This window comes from Trichoderma harzianum (genome assembly GCF_003025095.1).
Source record: "Trichoderma harzianum CBS 226.95 unplaced genomic scaffold M431scaffold_12, whole genome shotgun sequence".
Taxonomy (NCBI): domain Eukaryota; kingdom Fungi; phylum Ascomycota; class Sordariomycetes; order Hypocreales; family Hypocreaceae; genus Trichoderma; species Trichoderma harzianum.
In genome coordinates, this window is record NW_020209260.1 from 102,146 (window position 1) to 114,747 (window position 12,602).

A 12,602-nucleotide genomic window follows, 5' to 3' on the forward strand; every position below is an offset into this window, starting at 1 on the left:
TAAGTCACAGTGATCAAATTCGCATGTCACCTCGTTTCCCCGGTATACTAATACCATGGGTGGATAGTATGGACGCCATCTCCTTCGTCCTTGGCATCAAGTCGTCTCATTTGCGATCCACGCACCTGAAAGAACTCGTCTACCGAGGACGTGTCTTGAAAACCTCAAAAATTAATGATGATGGTTCCGCTGAAGCAACTGCAGACGCCAGCAATTTTGCCGACGACGATAAGGCGTCTCGAGGCGATCCAAAGACTGCCTGGGTCATGGCGGTATATGAGGACGACGCTGGTGAAGAACAGAGGTGGAAGAGGACCATCACGAGTGGAGGAGCCAGTGAATATCGCATCAACGACCGGGTAGTTACGGCTCAGCAATACAACGATGCTCTGGAAACCGAAAACATCCTGATCAAGGCCCGCAATTTCCTCGTTTTCCAGGGTGATGTCGAAGCCATCGCTTCACAGTCTCCGCAGGATCTTACGCGGCTCATTGAGCAGATCTCGGGAAGTCTGGAATATAAAACTGAGTACGAAAAGCTCCAAGTCGAGGCAGAGCAGGCCATCGAGAACCAAAACTTCCAGTTCCATCGCCGCCGTGGTATCAACTCCGAAATTAAACAGTATCGGGAGCAAAAGAAAGAGGCAGACAGTTTCCAGAAGAAGACGGAGGAAAGAGATGCGGCCATTGTTACGCACTGCCTCTGGAAGCTGTACCACTTTCAGAAAGCTATGGACGATTCAAGCACCGCTATCCAAGAACAACACGAAGACCTAAGGGAGATGCGGAGAAACGTGGAAGAGTTTGAAACTCAACTTGATTCAGCCCGAAAGGAACAATCTGCAGTTCAGAAACAGGTGAGCAAGGTGGAAAAGGATATCAAGCACAAGGAAAGAAGCATCGAAGACAAGGAGAACGCCCTGGTTCCATTTGATGAGAAAATTCACGAGTCTTCGCAACAAATTGACAAGCTCCAAGCTCAGGCACAGAAAGTCGGCAAGGAGCTCGAGGAACAGACAGACATTGTGCAAAAGGTCCAGAAAGATATTGGGAGCGTGAAAAAGGCACAGGATCTGTTTGAAAAAGATATCAAGGATCAACTGAAGAAGCAAGGCCGAGACATTAGCGACGACGACCGCAAAGAATACAACACACTCCGAGCCCAAGTCTTGGCCCGAACCGGCTCCAACCAAGCAAAATTGGAGAACCTTGAGCGACAGAGGAAGGCGGATGAGGTCACTGTCAGTAGTCTCAAGGGCAAAGTTGACAGCATCTCAGGGACCATTGAGAAAATGGAAGCAGAGTTGACTAGCATCGGCGAGAGGCGAAGCGCTGCCGATTCTGCAACCAAGGACATTACCAATGACATCGCCGCCAAGAAGAAAGAGTTTAACCAGCTGCAATCTGAGCGAGTTCGAACTAACCAAAAAAGAACCGAGCTCGAAGAGAAGCTGGAGGACGTCGCAAGGAAGCTCAGAGAGGCCGACGATGGTCGCCGTCAGAATGATCGAGAGGTACGCATGAAGGAAATGGTGACGACTTTGAAGCGTATATTCCCTGGAGTTCGCGGTCGCATCGGAAACTTGTGCACACCGAAGCAGAAGAAGTTCGACGAGGCCGTTATTGTTGCCTTGGGAAGAGACTTTGACTCGGTAGTGGTCGATACGGAAAAAACCGGTGTGGACTGTGTTCAGTATTTGAAAGAACAGAGATTTCCTCCCATGACCTTTATTCCGCTGGACAACATCAAGGTCAATGCTGTCAACACCGCAATCAAGGGCTTCCCCGGTGCGAGACTCACCATCGACACCATCAACTTTGATGCATCGGTTGAGAGGGCCATGTCATACGCATGCGGCAGCTCTGTGGTTTGTGATACCCTTGACATTGCTAAGCACATTTGCTATGACAAGAAAATCCCCGTCAAGGCTGTTACGGTGGAGGGATACATCATCCATAAGGCCGGCTTGATGACAGGCGGTCGTGGTCCCGAACCTAAGGGTGGAAAGCGCAAGTTTGAAGAAGCCGATGTCCAGAATCTCCAGCGTATGGCAGCCAAGTTGAAGAGCGAGATCGATCGCCTTCCCAAGGCGGATCGCCGGGGAACCCAGGAGGAATCTCTCCACATCGAGCTCAATGGACTTGAACGGCAGCTGGTGGCGACTAGGGACGAGCTGGCAGCCTTGAACAAGAACTGGACAAGCAAGAAGCGCGAACTGGACAGTCAAAAGAAGCAGCTCCAAGAACTTCAGCCCAAATACGAGCAGCAATTATCGCAACTGAACCGTACAAAGGAGACGGTCCAGGAGTTTAAGGACGCTATTGCTCGCGTGGAAGACGAGATCTTTGATGGGTTCTGCAGGAAACTTGGATACAGCGACATTCGCGCGTACGATGCTTCTCAGGGCAAACTAGAGCAAGAGATTTCCGAGAAGCGCAACCAATACGAGGTTCAGAGGCAGAGACTGGAAAGTCGGCTCAAGTGGGAAATCACGCGCCACAGTGACACGGAAGCACGTATCAAGAGGATACAAGATCACATCCGACGTCTCAAGCAAGATATGAGGACATACAACAAAGAAAAGGCCGAGATCGAAGAGTCGATGCGCGATGATCAGGACGAGCTGGAAGCTCTTGGAGAGACCTTGGAAGAAATGAAGGCGGAGCAGTTGGAAAAGAACCAAAAGGTCAACGAGGCTCGAGCCGAGCTACAGAAACACAGCAAGGACATTGAGGCCTGCCAGCGAGAGATTAACGCCCTAGAAACCACTGTGCAGAAGAACAGCGCAGGCAAATCCGCACTCCTGCGAAGATGCAGGCTCGAACAGATCCAGATTCCGTTAGCCGGAGGTGCTCTCGACAACCTGCCGACAGAAGATGACTTACTGCGACAAGATCCAGACGCCATGGACGTCGATGGTGGAGAGGATGATATGATGGATATTGCTCTTGATGATCATGGCATCGAAATCGATTTCGACGGTCTCGAGGAGGACTTGAAAGAGTCTGGTGAACCCAGTGTCGAAGACACCTTGACGGAGAAGATTTCATCCCTAACAGCAGAGCTGGAGAAGCTGAATCCCAACATGAGAGCCATGGAACGACTAGAAAGTGTCGAGACGAGACTCAAACAGACGGATCAAGAATACGAAGACTCGAAATCAACGGCCCACAAGGCGAAGGAAGCCTTCAACAGCGTCAAGCAGAAAAGATACGAGCTGTTCAACAAGGCCTTTACTCACATCCAGGAGCAGATATCCAATGTCTACAAGGATCTCACGCGATCAGATGCTTACCCGCTGGGTGGTCAGGCCTACCTGGACATTGAAGAGGACACAGACATGCCCTATTTGTCAGGTATCAAATACCATGCCATGCCGCCGCTCAAGAGATTCCGAGACATGGAGCATCTGTCTGGTGGTGAAAAGACCATGGCAGCGCTGGCGCTCCTCTTCGCCATCCACAGCTACCAGCCAAGTCCTTTCTTCGTTTTGGACGAAGTTGACGCTGCGTTGGACAATGCCAATGTGGACAAGATCAAGAAGTATATCCGGGAACACGCGGGCCCTGGCATGCAGTTCATCGTCATCAGTTTGAAGGCCGGCCTATTCCAAGACAGCGAGAGTCTTGTCGGCGTATATCGTGACCAGGAGGTGAACAGCTCCCGGACGCTAACATTGGATGTAAGTTATTTGATAACCGCCGCTTTACTTGAGTGCACAGCAAAGCTAATTCATTTACCCACTTTAGCTGAGGAAATATGCCTAAGACCAGGCTCCCGGTATTCCTTGTTTATGTATCAATATTAACGACTGGAGAGGCTGTAAGTAGAGAGCAGGGCTGGCTGGATAGGAAAATGCAGGGAACCAATGAGCGGCGTCGTCGCCTCGACTATTGGAGAACCACGAGCTATGAGTTACTTGGCGCATGGATGAATATATTCCCTTTTTCTCTTTTACTAATTAAATCGATTTCGCCCTCATGGGTATTGTCACGATGCAGATTGGGCCTTTTGTACGCTCAAAAGCCACGGAGACATTGAGTAAGAAGAGTGTATGTGTGATGTATATACCAGGTTAGAATTATAGTACCCCGGAGAATAAAAGGAAGATCAGAGCAATCAATACGGATGATCATGGGAACTTCTTTGTGATAATACGTAGCGTAAGGTGGCATGTACAGCGTGAGTATTAAGGGTCCGTTTTATCTTTAAACCTCTCAACCCATTAATAAGGGGCTTCCAGGTCAATTAATGTACAATGATACTAAGATCTTTCTCTCACTGAATAGTCCATACAGCGATATCCGTGTCGTTAATAGCGTCAATTATTGTCACGCCAGTTATCCTACGACATGTATACTATTACCACAACTTGAAGCCACCAGGCACCTTGTGCTGGAACACTCCGGTCGGGTCATATTTCTTGCTGACCTGGCGGAGGAAGTTCAGGCTCTCCGCCCCGTAAGAAGCTAGCGGTGACTGGTGCGGGCCCGCGTAGTTCAGATACTCAAACTTCCGCAGTTCCCCTTTTCGCTCGGCGACCTTCTCGATAGCCGTAAATGTGTCTCGGCCTTTCTGGTAAATAGAGTCGCTAGAGCTCGAGTTCGGCCAGAGGGCAGAGAAGAGAAGGACTGTTAATGTCAAAGTTAGACTTGCATATACAAGTATATCGTGCGAGAAGATTCTGGGTGGCAGCAACTTACCAATACCATTGCCGTCCTCGGGGTCCAATCCGAGAACGTTTCCCCCAGTGGCGGCAGATTTTGAAAGCATCACAGATGGAAGGGGCTCGAAAGCAAAGTTCCATGTGACACCACCGGCGGGATTGAAGTCGTACAAGGACCCGTTCAGGGTCTTGAAGATGTCTAGCATAGTCTCGCTCGAGGTCCCGAGCGTGAGCGTGGCGAAGAGCCAATTCCTATCCACCAAAATCTGCATTAGGTACATTCGTCCTCTTCATAGAAACGGTACATATATCTTAGGGAGATGTTGAACTTACAGCGGCGGAGTGGGATTCTCCGCAGCCAGCGAAGCTACGCTCGTGATCGAGGAAGTGTTGGAAATGCTCGGCAGAGCCTCGAAGCCGCTGTACACCTCCGGATGAAGCACGGGCTTCGTGTAATAAGCCGAGGCGCTCACCGACCACGCCTTCGCCGCCGAACTGTACAGCAAGCCCGCCTGAAGAGACACATAGGGGTCGAAGTTTGGATCGGCGGCGACGTCGTTGAAGGCGTCGAACACGGCGCCGACCTGGGACACGCCGTATGAGAAGGTGTTGACCGACATGTTTCCCTGCGGGAACGTCTTCAGCTCATAGCGCGTCACGACGCCAAAGTTGTTGCCGCCGCCCTTGAGGGCTCGGTACAGGTCGGGGTGGCTAGTCGCGGAGATGTTTGCGAGGGTGCCGTTTGCGAGGACGACCTTTGGTTGAGAAGTTAGAATACAGGGGGGACTGACAAAGATAGCAAGGAGAGCGATGAAGCAACAAGTTTGTACATACCTCATATCCAACAACACCATCACACGCCCATCCAACTCGCGGCGAGAAGTGCGAGATGCCACCACCTAAGAGCAGGCCACCAACACCGACGAGACCGTTCCTCCCACCAGCGGCGGCAAGATTGAAATCATCCAGATAGCCGTACACATCGTTCCAGACGGCGCCCGCCCCGACGGCAACCGAGGTTCCCTTCTCACTCAGCGCCGTCGCGTTCAGATGTCCCATGTCAAAGGTCACGCCGCCCTGGATGTTGGCGAAGCCTCCGGCCGGAGTGTGACCGCCGCCTTTGACAGCGAATTGGCATCCTGGCGCCCGTGATGAGTTGAGGATTGTCACCGCCTTGCTAACATCCTGTGCGGAACGCGGTCGAACAATGCAGGCCGGCACGAGGGTCGACTCTTGGATAGAGAACCAGTCGTTCGCGGTGAAGGGCGTGGTGGTGACAATGTCGCCCAGCGCGGAGGCGAGACGATCACACTGCGGAAGGTCAGCATCGTGTTTATCGGGATAGTGAAGGTTAGCATCTTACGCATGTATCATATGAAGCTGCAGATACAGCAGCAGCCGCTACCAACGCGGTGGTCGTGGAACGTTCTGCGAGTCTCATGGTGTTTCAGGGTCGACTCTCTATACTAGACTTATACGAGGCCCATACAAGATTCAAGGAGAGAAGACACAATTCCGTTCCCCCTTTACACACACTCTCTAGTCTATATAGCTGTAGAATCCTTCGCGAAACTCGTCATCGCGCTGGAGTGAGCCCGTCATCTTCGCGGCCCTAACGCGGTCGCTCGCGGCTGTAGCATGATTTGTAGACAAGGGACATTCGGCCCGTGATGCTGTTTAGCCCGAAAGTAATCGGCCTCTCTCCAGGTTCAGTGGAGTTGACGGTATTACTGGTAACAACTAGTTCCGGGAAACCGGCAAACGGTCGGTGGTACCAGTTGATGACCCCCCGCATCGGCCAAGTCTTTTGGTAAGGAGATGGAATCGTAGATGGTCATCTTGCCTACTCCATGGTGGTAGATGTGGTTGACTACGAGTGGAGGCTGTTGTGTATATCTCCCAGGGGCTGTAAGAGCTGCCTATACGCCTTTACATGCCAGGTAAGTTGTTGCTTGTGTCAATGGGGTCCTTCGACGTGCTATATATATTATATCATATAGAGCCAATCAGTAGATGTAAAACTTTTATTTAGACAGCAGGCGTGTTTCATGAAAGAGATTTAACCATCTATGGATGCTTATTTTGGTTCTCTCTGTAATCCTGTTTGGTTGCCTTTTCATTGGTGTAAGAGTGTTAAAGTGTATGCGCTGGCCAAATATTCTTCCGGCTTCCGGGCTCGCTGTAATCGCGACCGGTGATAGGCCGCAGGTCGCAAGATGCACGACGCGACAAACCTTAACATTTGCAGCTGAATTACCTTCGAATTGATACCAATGCCTGAAATATAGGTCGATTTGCGGTTCCCCAGATAACGCATCGCCATTCCAGCAAAAGCGAACGAGTTCCAAGCAAGCAGGGCGAATTCTGGCCTCTGAATACCTTGCATAACTGGGGCGAATCGATAAAGCCACAGGCCACTACAACCATGCCCTTTGCACTTCGTTGATCATGATTTGTTTTCCTCTTCCGCATACCCAAGCAGCTTCGCCTCTCTCTGTGTGATGCCCATTAGATCACTCGATATCACGTTATTCCTATCCCACCAAGGTTTATCTCGTGCCACATCGACTCCGTAAGCTATCGCATCATCGCATCGAAACCGCAATCACCATATCCCAAACTCACGCGAGCCCTTCACACGATCTACGCTCTCAAACCCAGGTCCCATCGATTCTCTTACTTGCCCGACTACACCTCTTTACCGACGAGACGAAGGTAGACACTTGTTCGGCATCATGGATCTCGCTGTGACACTCATCAAGGCCGTCATGCGGGCGTTCTACCCAACGCGAGACATCCTTGTGGTGGACGCACTGATTCTTCATGAAGCGTATGCCCTTTCGGTGGATTTTGGGGTTTGGTGAAAAGAGAGATGAGCTGAACAGTTGTGGACAGTCTTCGCGATGACGATCTTGCCTATTTAATGGCCATAAACACAAAGGACTTGCACAAGATATGCGGAAAACTTCGAGAAGACCGCTTCTTAACAGTGTAGGCTTGAAGATATCAGTCATGCTTTCTTTTGAGACGGACAGCTTACTCCGATAGTCACACGAGATCCGAATTACGACCAGGCAATCCGCGACCGAGTAATCGCACATGGTACTACATCAACTACCGACATACCATCGACGCCATCAAGTGGCGGGTTTACAACATAGATAAAGAAGTCCAGGGAACTACCGTGCCGGTAAACGAAAAGAAGGAATACTTTTGCTCGTTCTGTAAGGCGGAATGGACCGCGATGGAAGTTTTGGACAGCGTTGGGCCCGAGGGCTTCCTTTGTCACCGATGCCGACGACCTTTGTCATTTGAAGCAGATCGAAATGCCGGCGGGCACGAACAGTCTACCCGACTGAATGACCAATTCAAGTTCATTAGCGAGCTGTTGCCTAAAATCGACGCAGCCCATATTCCGGAATGCGACTTTGATCGGGCCTTGTCAAAAGCTCGGCCGGTGATCCGCGACGCTACACACCAACGTGCAGCTACGATACCCGTTGATGACGCCTCGTCTCGGCCCATGGCAGTGAGAGGATTGGCCAATACGGGTCCACAGTCCATTGCCGTCAACATATCCACGTCTGACGGACCGTCGGAGGCTGAGAAGGAGGCCGAGAGACTTCGGAAAGAAAAGATTGCGCAGCAGAACGCGCTCCCGTCCTGGATGTCAAACAGTACTATTACAGGAGAGTCGTTTTCTGCGACAGCCGAAGCTGCTGCTTTAGGATTGGGTAGAGACGCAGCGGAGCGAAAACTGTCTCAGGGCAAATTGGTCGACAACAATGCCACTACGCAGATTGATGACATTTTCGAGAAGCTCAAAGCAGAGCAAGCTGCCATCTTGGCGCGAGAAGCAGATGCTGAGAGCGAAGGGGAGGACTATGGCTCCGAAGAGGAGGATGACGAATTCGAAGATGTTATGGCCACGGGCAACAACTCTGGTCTAGGCACGCCCGGCATCAAGGCTGAAGTATCAGAAGCTCCATCAGGTGACGTATCTCGAATGGAAGACAGCTCGGATGAGAGGGCGAACAAGCGGGTCAAGGTTGAACCTGGAGTTAAAAAGGAGGACAGCGGCGACGAAGACGAAGACGACGATGAACTCGAGTTTGAGGATGTTTGAAGGCCTGCGCGTCCAACGGATCTCAAAAGTTTGTGTAATTTACAAGAGCATTTAGACAGAATAGGGGCAACTCAACCTGGCAGCGCGCAGAATGCATGCACAGGAGAGTTTGGAGCTGGCGTTCTTGACATTGCTCAGCAGTTTTCGGGCATATGTTGGTTCTATTAAAGAAAAGAGAATATTTGACACTTTTGATACTGCACTGTAGTCGAGAAGCAAACACTGAGATTGCTCATCTCCGTTAGAACAATGTGACTGTTGGGCCTTGTCATATTATATTATCTGTTGGGCTTTGTCTTTGTCTTCTCTTTTTTGTTTGCTCAGCTAGAAACGGCGACAATAAAAAGAGCGGGGCCGAGTCCTTCTCAGTGCGTCTTGGTGAGCCAATAGGAAGCTTTCGATTCAGATTCACGCTGTTACAATGACGAAACTGCACCCAACACCAAAGTCATTCATTGCAAGTGTAACCGGTCAATAAAAAACCAGGGAATCCTGTGATTCTTACCACTCGTGTGAATTTTTCGATTTTTTCTAAAGAAAAGATAATGGCCCTCCTGTTTGGCTCACACAAGGCCCCGCGCCATGGCTCCTGAGCTGCCTCGCATCTTCTTGCTCCCAACTCACTTACAAGCAGACGAGCTACGTGAGTTGGAGGCGAGAATCCCTACGCTGACACATGACGCTCACGAGGCCAAAATTATTCTGGGCAAGATATCTAGACCCGAGCGTGCTCTTTTTGAGCTGAGACGGCTCAAGGTTGCGACGGAACCGGTGGCTTTGGAGGAAGCTGAAAGAGAAGAAGTAGGTGACAAGCGTGGGCGAAGTGAAGCATCAGAGGTTCCGTCAAAGCGACGGAAGCTATCGAGATCAGAGAATACAGAAATCCGAGGAGAAGAGAATCATGGTGACCTTTTGGATCTGTTGAGAGGTCCAGGGGATATCGTTTTGGTGCTGAAACTGGCTTGGCTATTCGATTGCCTCGAAAAGGATGTTGCACTGCCTGCTGATGATTATTTGCTTTATCGAGGGCGCAAACTCGCATCTCCGTCTTTGCAGAGTTCAAATCTTGCAACTCATCAGTCAAAGAAAGAGAATGAAGCAGCCAAGTCAGCCTCAGCAGTGCTCGCCCGAGCCATGGAGGACCGGCAAAGCGTCAACGACAGTCCACTTTCGAAGCGGACAACAAGACCAGGAATTGGCTCCTCAAACGCCTCTGATGGGCGACCGCATGCTGAACCGCCGAAGCTGCATCACGAGACGACTTCTGAGCACGATATTCCTCTGCCACCAATTCCCGAGTTTCTTCATACCACATATTCGTGTCAGAGACCATCACTTGTAGACCCGCCGAATGCTGCATTTATCGCGGAACTCAAGGCTATTCGTACACTACGGCTTCTACGAGGAGATCAGGTGGGTGTTAGGGCCTACTCTACTTCGATAGCGTCTCTTGCTGCGTACCCGTATCTTTTACAGCGACCACAGGGTAAGTTGTCTTGTACTCAGTCCTTTCCCTTCATATACTAATGTTACCCAATAGAGATTGAAAGATTACCAGGATGCGGCCCCAAGATTGCAAAGCTATATCAGCAGTGGACGAGTAATGGCTGCACCGATGAGACTAGCACGGCTAAAACAGACACTGAGCTTGTTGTGCTGAAGGTGTTTTACGACATTTGGGGAGTTGGAGATATCACTGCTCGTCAATTCTTTAAGAAGGGTATGTCTGCCTTACTTGTACTTCGTCACTGAACAATCGTCTCCTGAATGCTAACAAATTACTTTCTTGTTGTGCCACCAGGCTGGCGAGATCTTGACGATATTGTAGAACATGGCTGGAATTCACTGAGCCGGGTCCAGCAGATTGGCGTAAAATTCTACGACGAGTTTCAGCTCAAGATTCCACGGCAAGAGACAGAGGCCATTGCAAGTGTCATTCTCTCCCATGCACACCGGGTCGACCCAGGTTTCCAAATGGTCATCGTGGGCAGTTATCGACGAGGCAAACCTGCAAGTGGCGACGTCGATGTGGTCTTGAGCCATCCCGATGAAACTCAAACACTCGATATCATTGAGAAGCTTGTCACTAGCTTGGAAAAGAGCAGCTACATTACGCATACCTTGAGCGTATGGACAAAGAATAGCGAGCGCGGACAGGCTCCCGTGGCGTGGAAAGGCGAGGGTCGCCCAGCAGGATCAGGATTCGATACGCTAGACAAGGCCATGGTGGTTTGGCACAACCCCGAGGATCATGATGGTCCGCACCGAAGAGTCGACATCATCATCAGCCCCTGGAAGACGGCTGGGTGCGCAATCCTTGGATGGAGCGGAGAAACAACATTTCAGCGGGATCTTCGACGCTACTGCAAGGCAAAGATGGGATTCAAGTTCGACAGCAGCGGTGTTCGGAACAGGGCAGACGGGTCGTGGGTGGATCTCGAGAGTTCCGAGAGAGGCCCGGCCCCGGACATGGAAACGGCAGAGAGGCGAGTATTCGAGGGGCTCGATCTGGAATGGCGACCTCCGGCAGAGAGGTGTACGGGGTGAAGAATCTTTTCTGTATGGAGACTAGGTGATTCTGGCGATGGTGTTGTTGTTGTTGGTGTCAGTTGGCATGTCGATATCACACGTTTAAACTAACAGCCTATGATAATACCTGGTTTACACACACCCCCTACCATTGGAAACCCATCCTCATTACAGCCCCAAGGAAAGGAATTTTATGCTCTTTTTTGCATCACATGTACTACAGGAGTTTGGAAATAGCTGTTCCTTCATCAAACTAAAGCCAATGGCTGCACTTGAACCAAGCAAGGAACGGGGAGCTGAAGCGGACTTTTGGCGTTGAGCTGCGGACTTTACGCGGGACCGGCCTGACTCCAAGCGCGAGACATGCAAGCCAAGCGAAGAGATGACGCAGACAGAGGTTCTTTTTGCGACCCTTGAATGAAACGGCGTATTCATGAGGATGTGATTCGTATACAATACGCAATATATTCTGAGTGCATAGTAAAATAAGCTGTGTTAGGCAACACACAGGCTGCGTGGTTGGTGATGGTTGGTTTGTGGCTTGGGCGAGATGAAAAGCCGCAAGCGAAGATCCGAGTGGCGCTCGGGAGAGGGTCGATACGGACCGTCGGCGGATGTTGCAATGCCGGGGGTGAAGCGAGGCGAGGGCGAAGGAATCGAGGCAAAGGGCGTAGAAATGGACAGACGGTGAGGAATTGGGTGTGTTTTTTCGATGCACAGCGGCATTGATGTATAATTTTGTGTTGTGCGTGTGTATGATGTTGTTGGAATAGTTGGCTGGTGATGGCCTATTAAAGAGGTGAATATGTTCAATCGTCTTACACGTATTTCTCACTTGTACAACATCAACTATTTGTTACTGCATCAATTCACCCATAATTATCCTGGTTACTAGCATGTGACAATTACGTGTATTTAGACAAACTAAAATCTATACCAATGCCATTTTGCTATTCATTATACAAAGTACTGCACCCATCACCGGCAATGGATCCTCCTCCTAGTCCTCGTACCTGGATTTTTTGTTTTTATCTCCGCAACGAAAATCCCACCAGACTGCCGTGTTATCCATAAAAGAAACAAAAAAACCCTCCCAAAACGGCATTCGGAATTCCCCATCGTCCGCAGGGTCTATTAGTCGGGAACTAAGGGAAAAAAAAACATTGAAAAAATAAGAACACGTTACAGGGAAAGGCGCGGCAGTGGGGGTGGGTTTGCCTCTTCTCTGTCTCTTCTATGCTTTTCTCTTATGTTCCTCTCCCTCTACTCCGAACTTTAGT

The 12,602-nt window shown here is 50.3% G+C and overlaps 4 protein-coding genes across 4 annotated transcripts; 3 read left to right on the forward strand and 1 right to left on the reverse strand.

Annotated features, from left to right (window-relative positions):
- The first annotated feature begins 247 nt into the window (after positions 1-247).
- M431DRAFT_231582 (hypothetical protein) lies at positions 248-3,894 on the forward strand. The gene is made up of 3 exons (XM_024913642.1): positions 248-402; positions 1,002-3,683; positions 3,751-3,894. Exons 1-3 carry the CDS (start codon positions 385-387, stop codon positions 3,766-3,768), a joined length of 2,718 nt encoding a protein of 905 aa, XP_024770722.1. The 5' UTR covers positions 248-384; the 3' UTR covers positions 3,769-3,894.
- Positions 3,895-4,363: 469 nt separating this feature from the next.
- M431DRAFT_8324 (hypothetical protein) lies at positions 4,364-6,108 on the reverse strand (the record flags this gene model as incomplete). The annotated part of the gene is made up of 5 exons (XM_024923290.1): positions 4,364-4,632; positions 4,705-4,919; positions 5,001-5,422; positions 5,502-5,978; positions 6,031-6,108. The coding sequence occupies 5 exons, from the start codon at positions 6,106-6,108 to the stop codon at positions 4,364-4,366; spliced, it is 1,461 nt and encodes a 486-aa protein (XP_024770723.1).
- A 799-nt stretch (positions 6,109-6,907) lies between these two features.
- M431DRAFT_511159 (hypothetical protein) lies at positions 6,908-9,054 on the forward strand. Its single transcript, XM_024919600.1, has 3 exons — positions 6,908-7,497; positions 7,563-7,658; positions 7,716-9,054. The coding sequence occupies exons 1-3, from the start codon at positions 7,403-7,405 to the stop codon at positions 8,791-8,793; spliced, it is 1,269 nt and encodes a 422-aa protein (XP_024770724.1). The 5' UTR covers positions 6,908-7,402; the 3' UTR covers positions 8,794-9,054.
- Positions 9,055-9,375: 321 nt separating this feature from the next.
- M431DRAFT_93274 (hypothetical protein) lies at positions 9,376-11,340 on the forward strand (the record flags this gene model as incomplete). The annotated part of the gene is made up of 3 exons (XM_024924457.1): positions 9,376-10,279; positions 10,334-10,513; positions 10,595-11,340. The coding sequence occupies 3 exons, from the start codon at positions 9,376-9,378 to the stop codon at positions 11,338-11,340; spliced, it is 1,830 nt and encodes a 609-aa protein (XP_024770725.1).
- Positions 11,341-12,602: the final 1,262 nt, after the last annotated feature.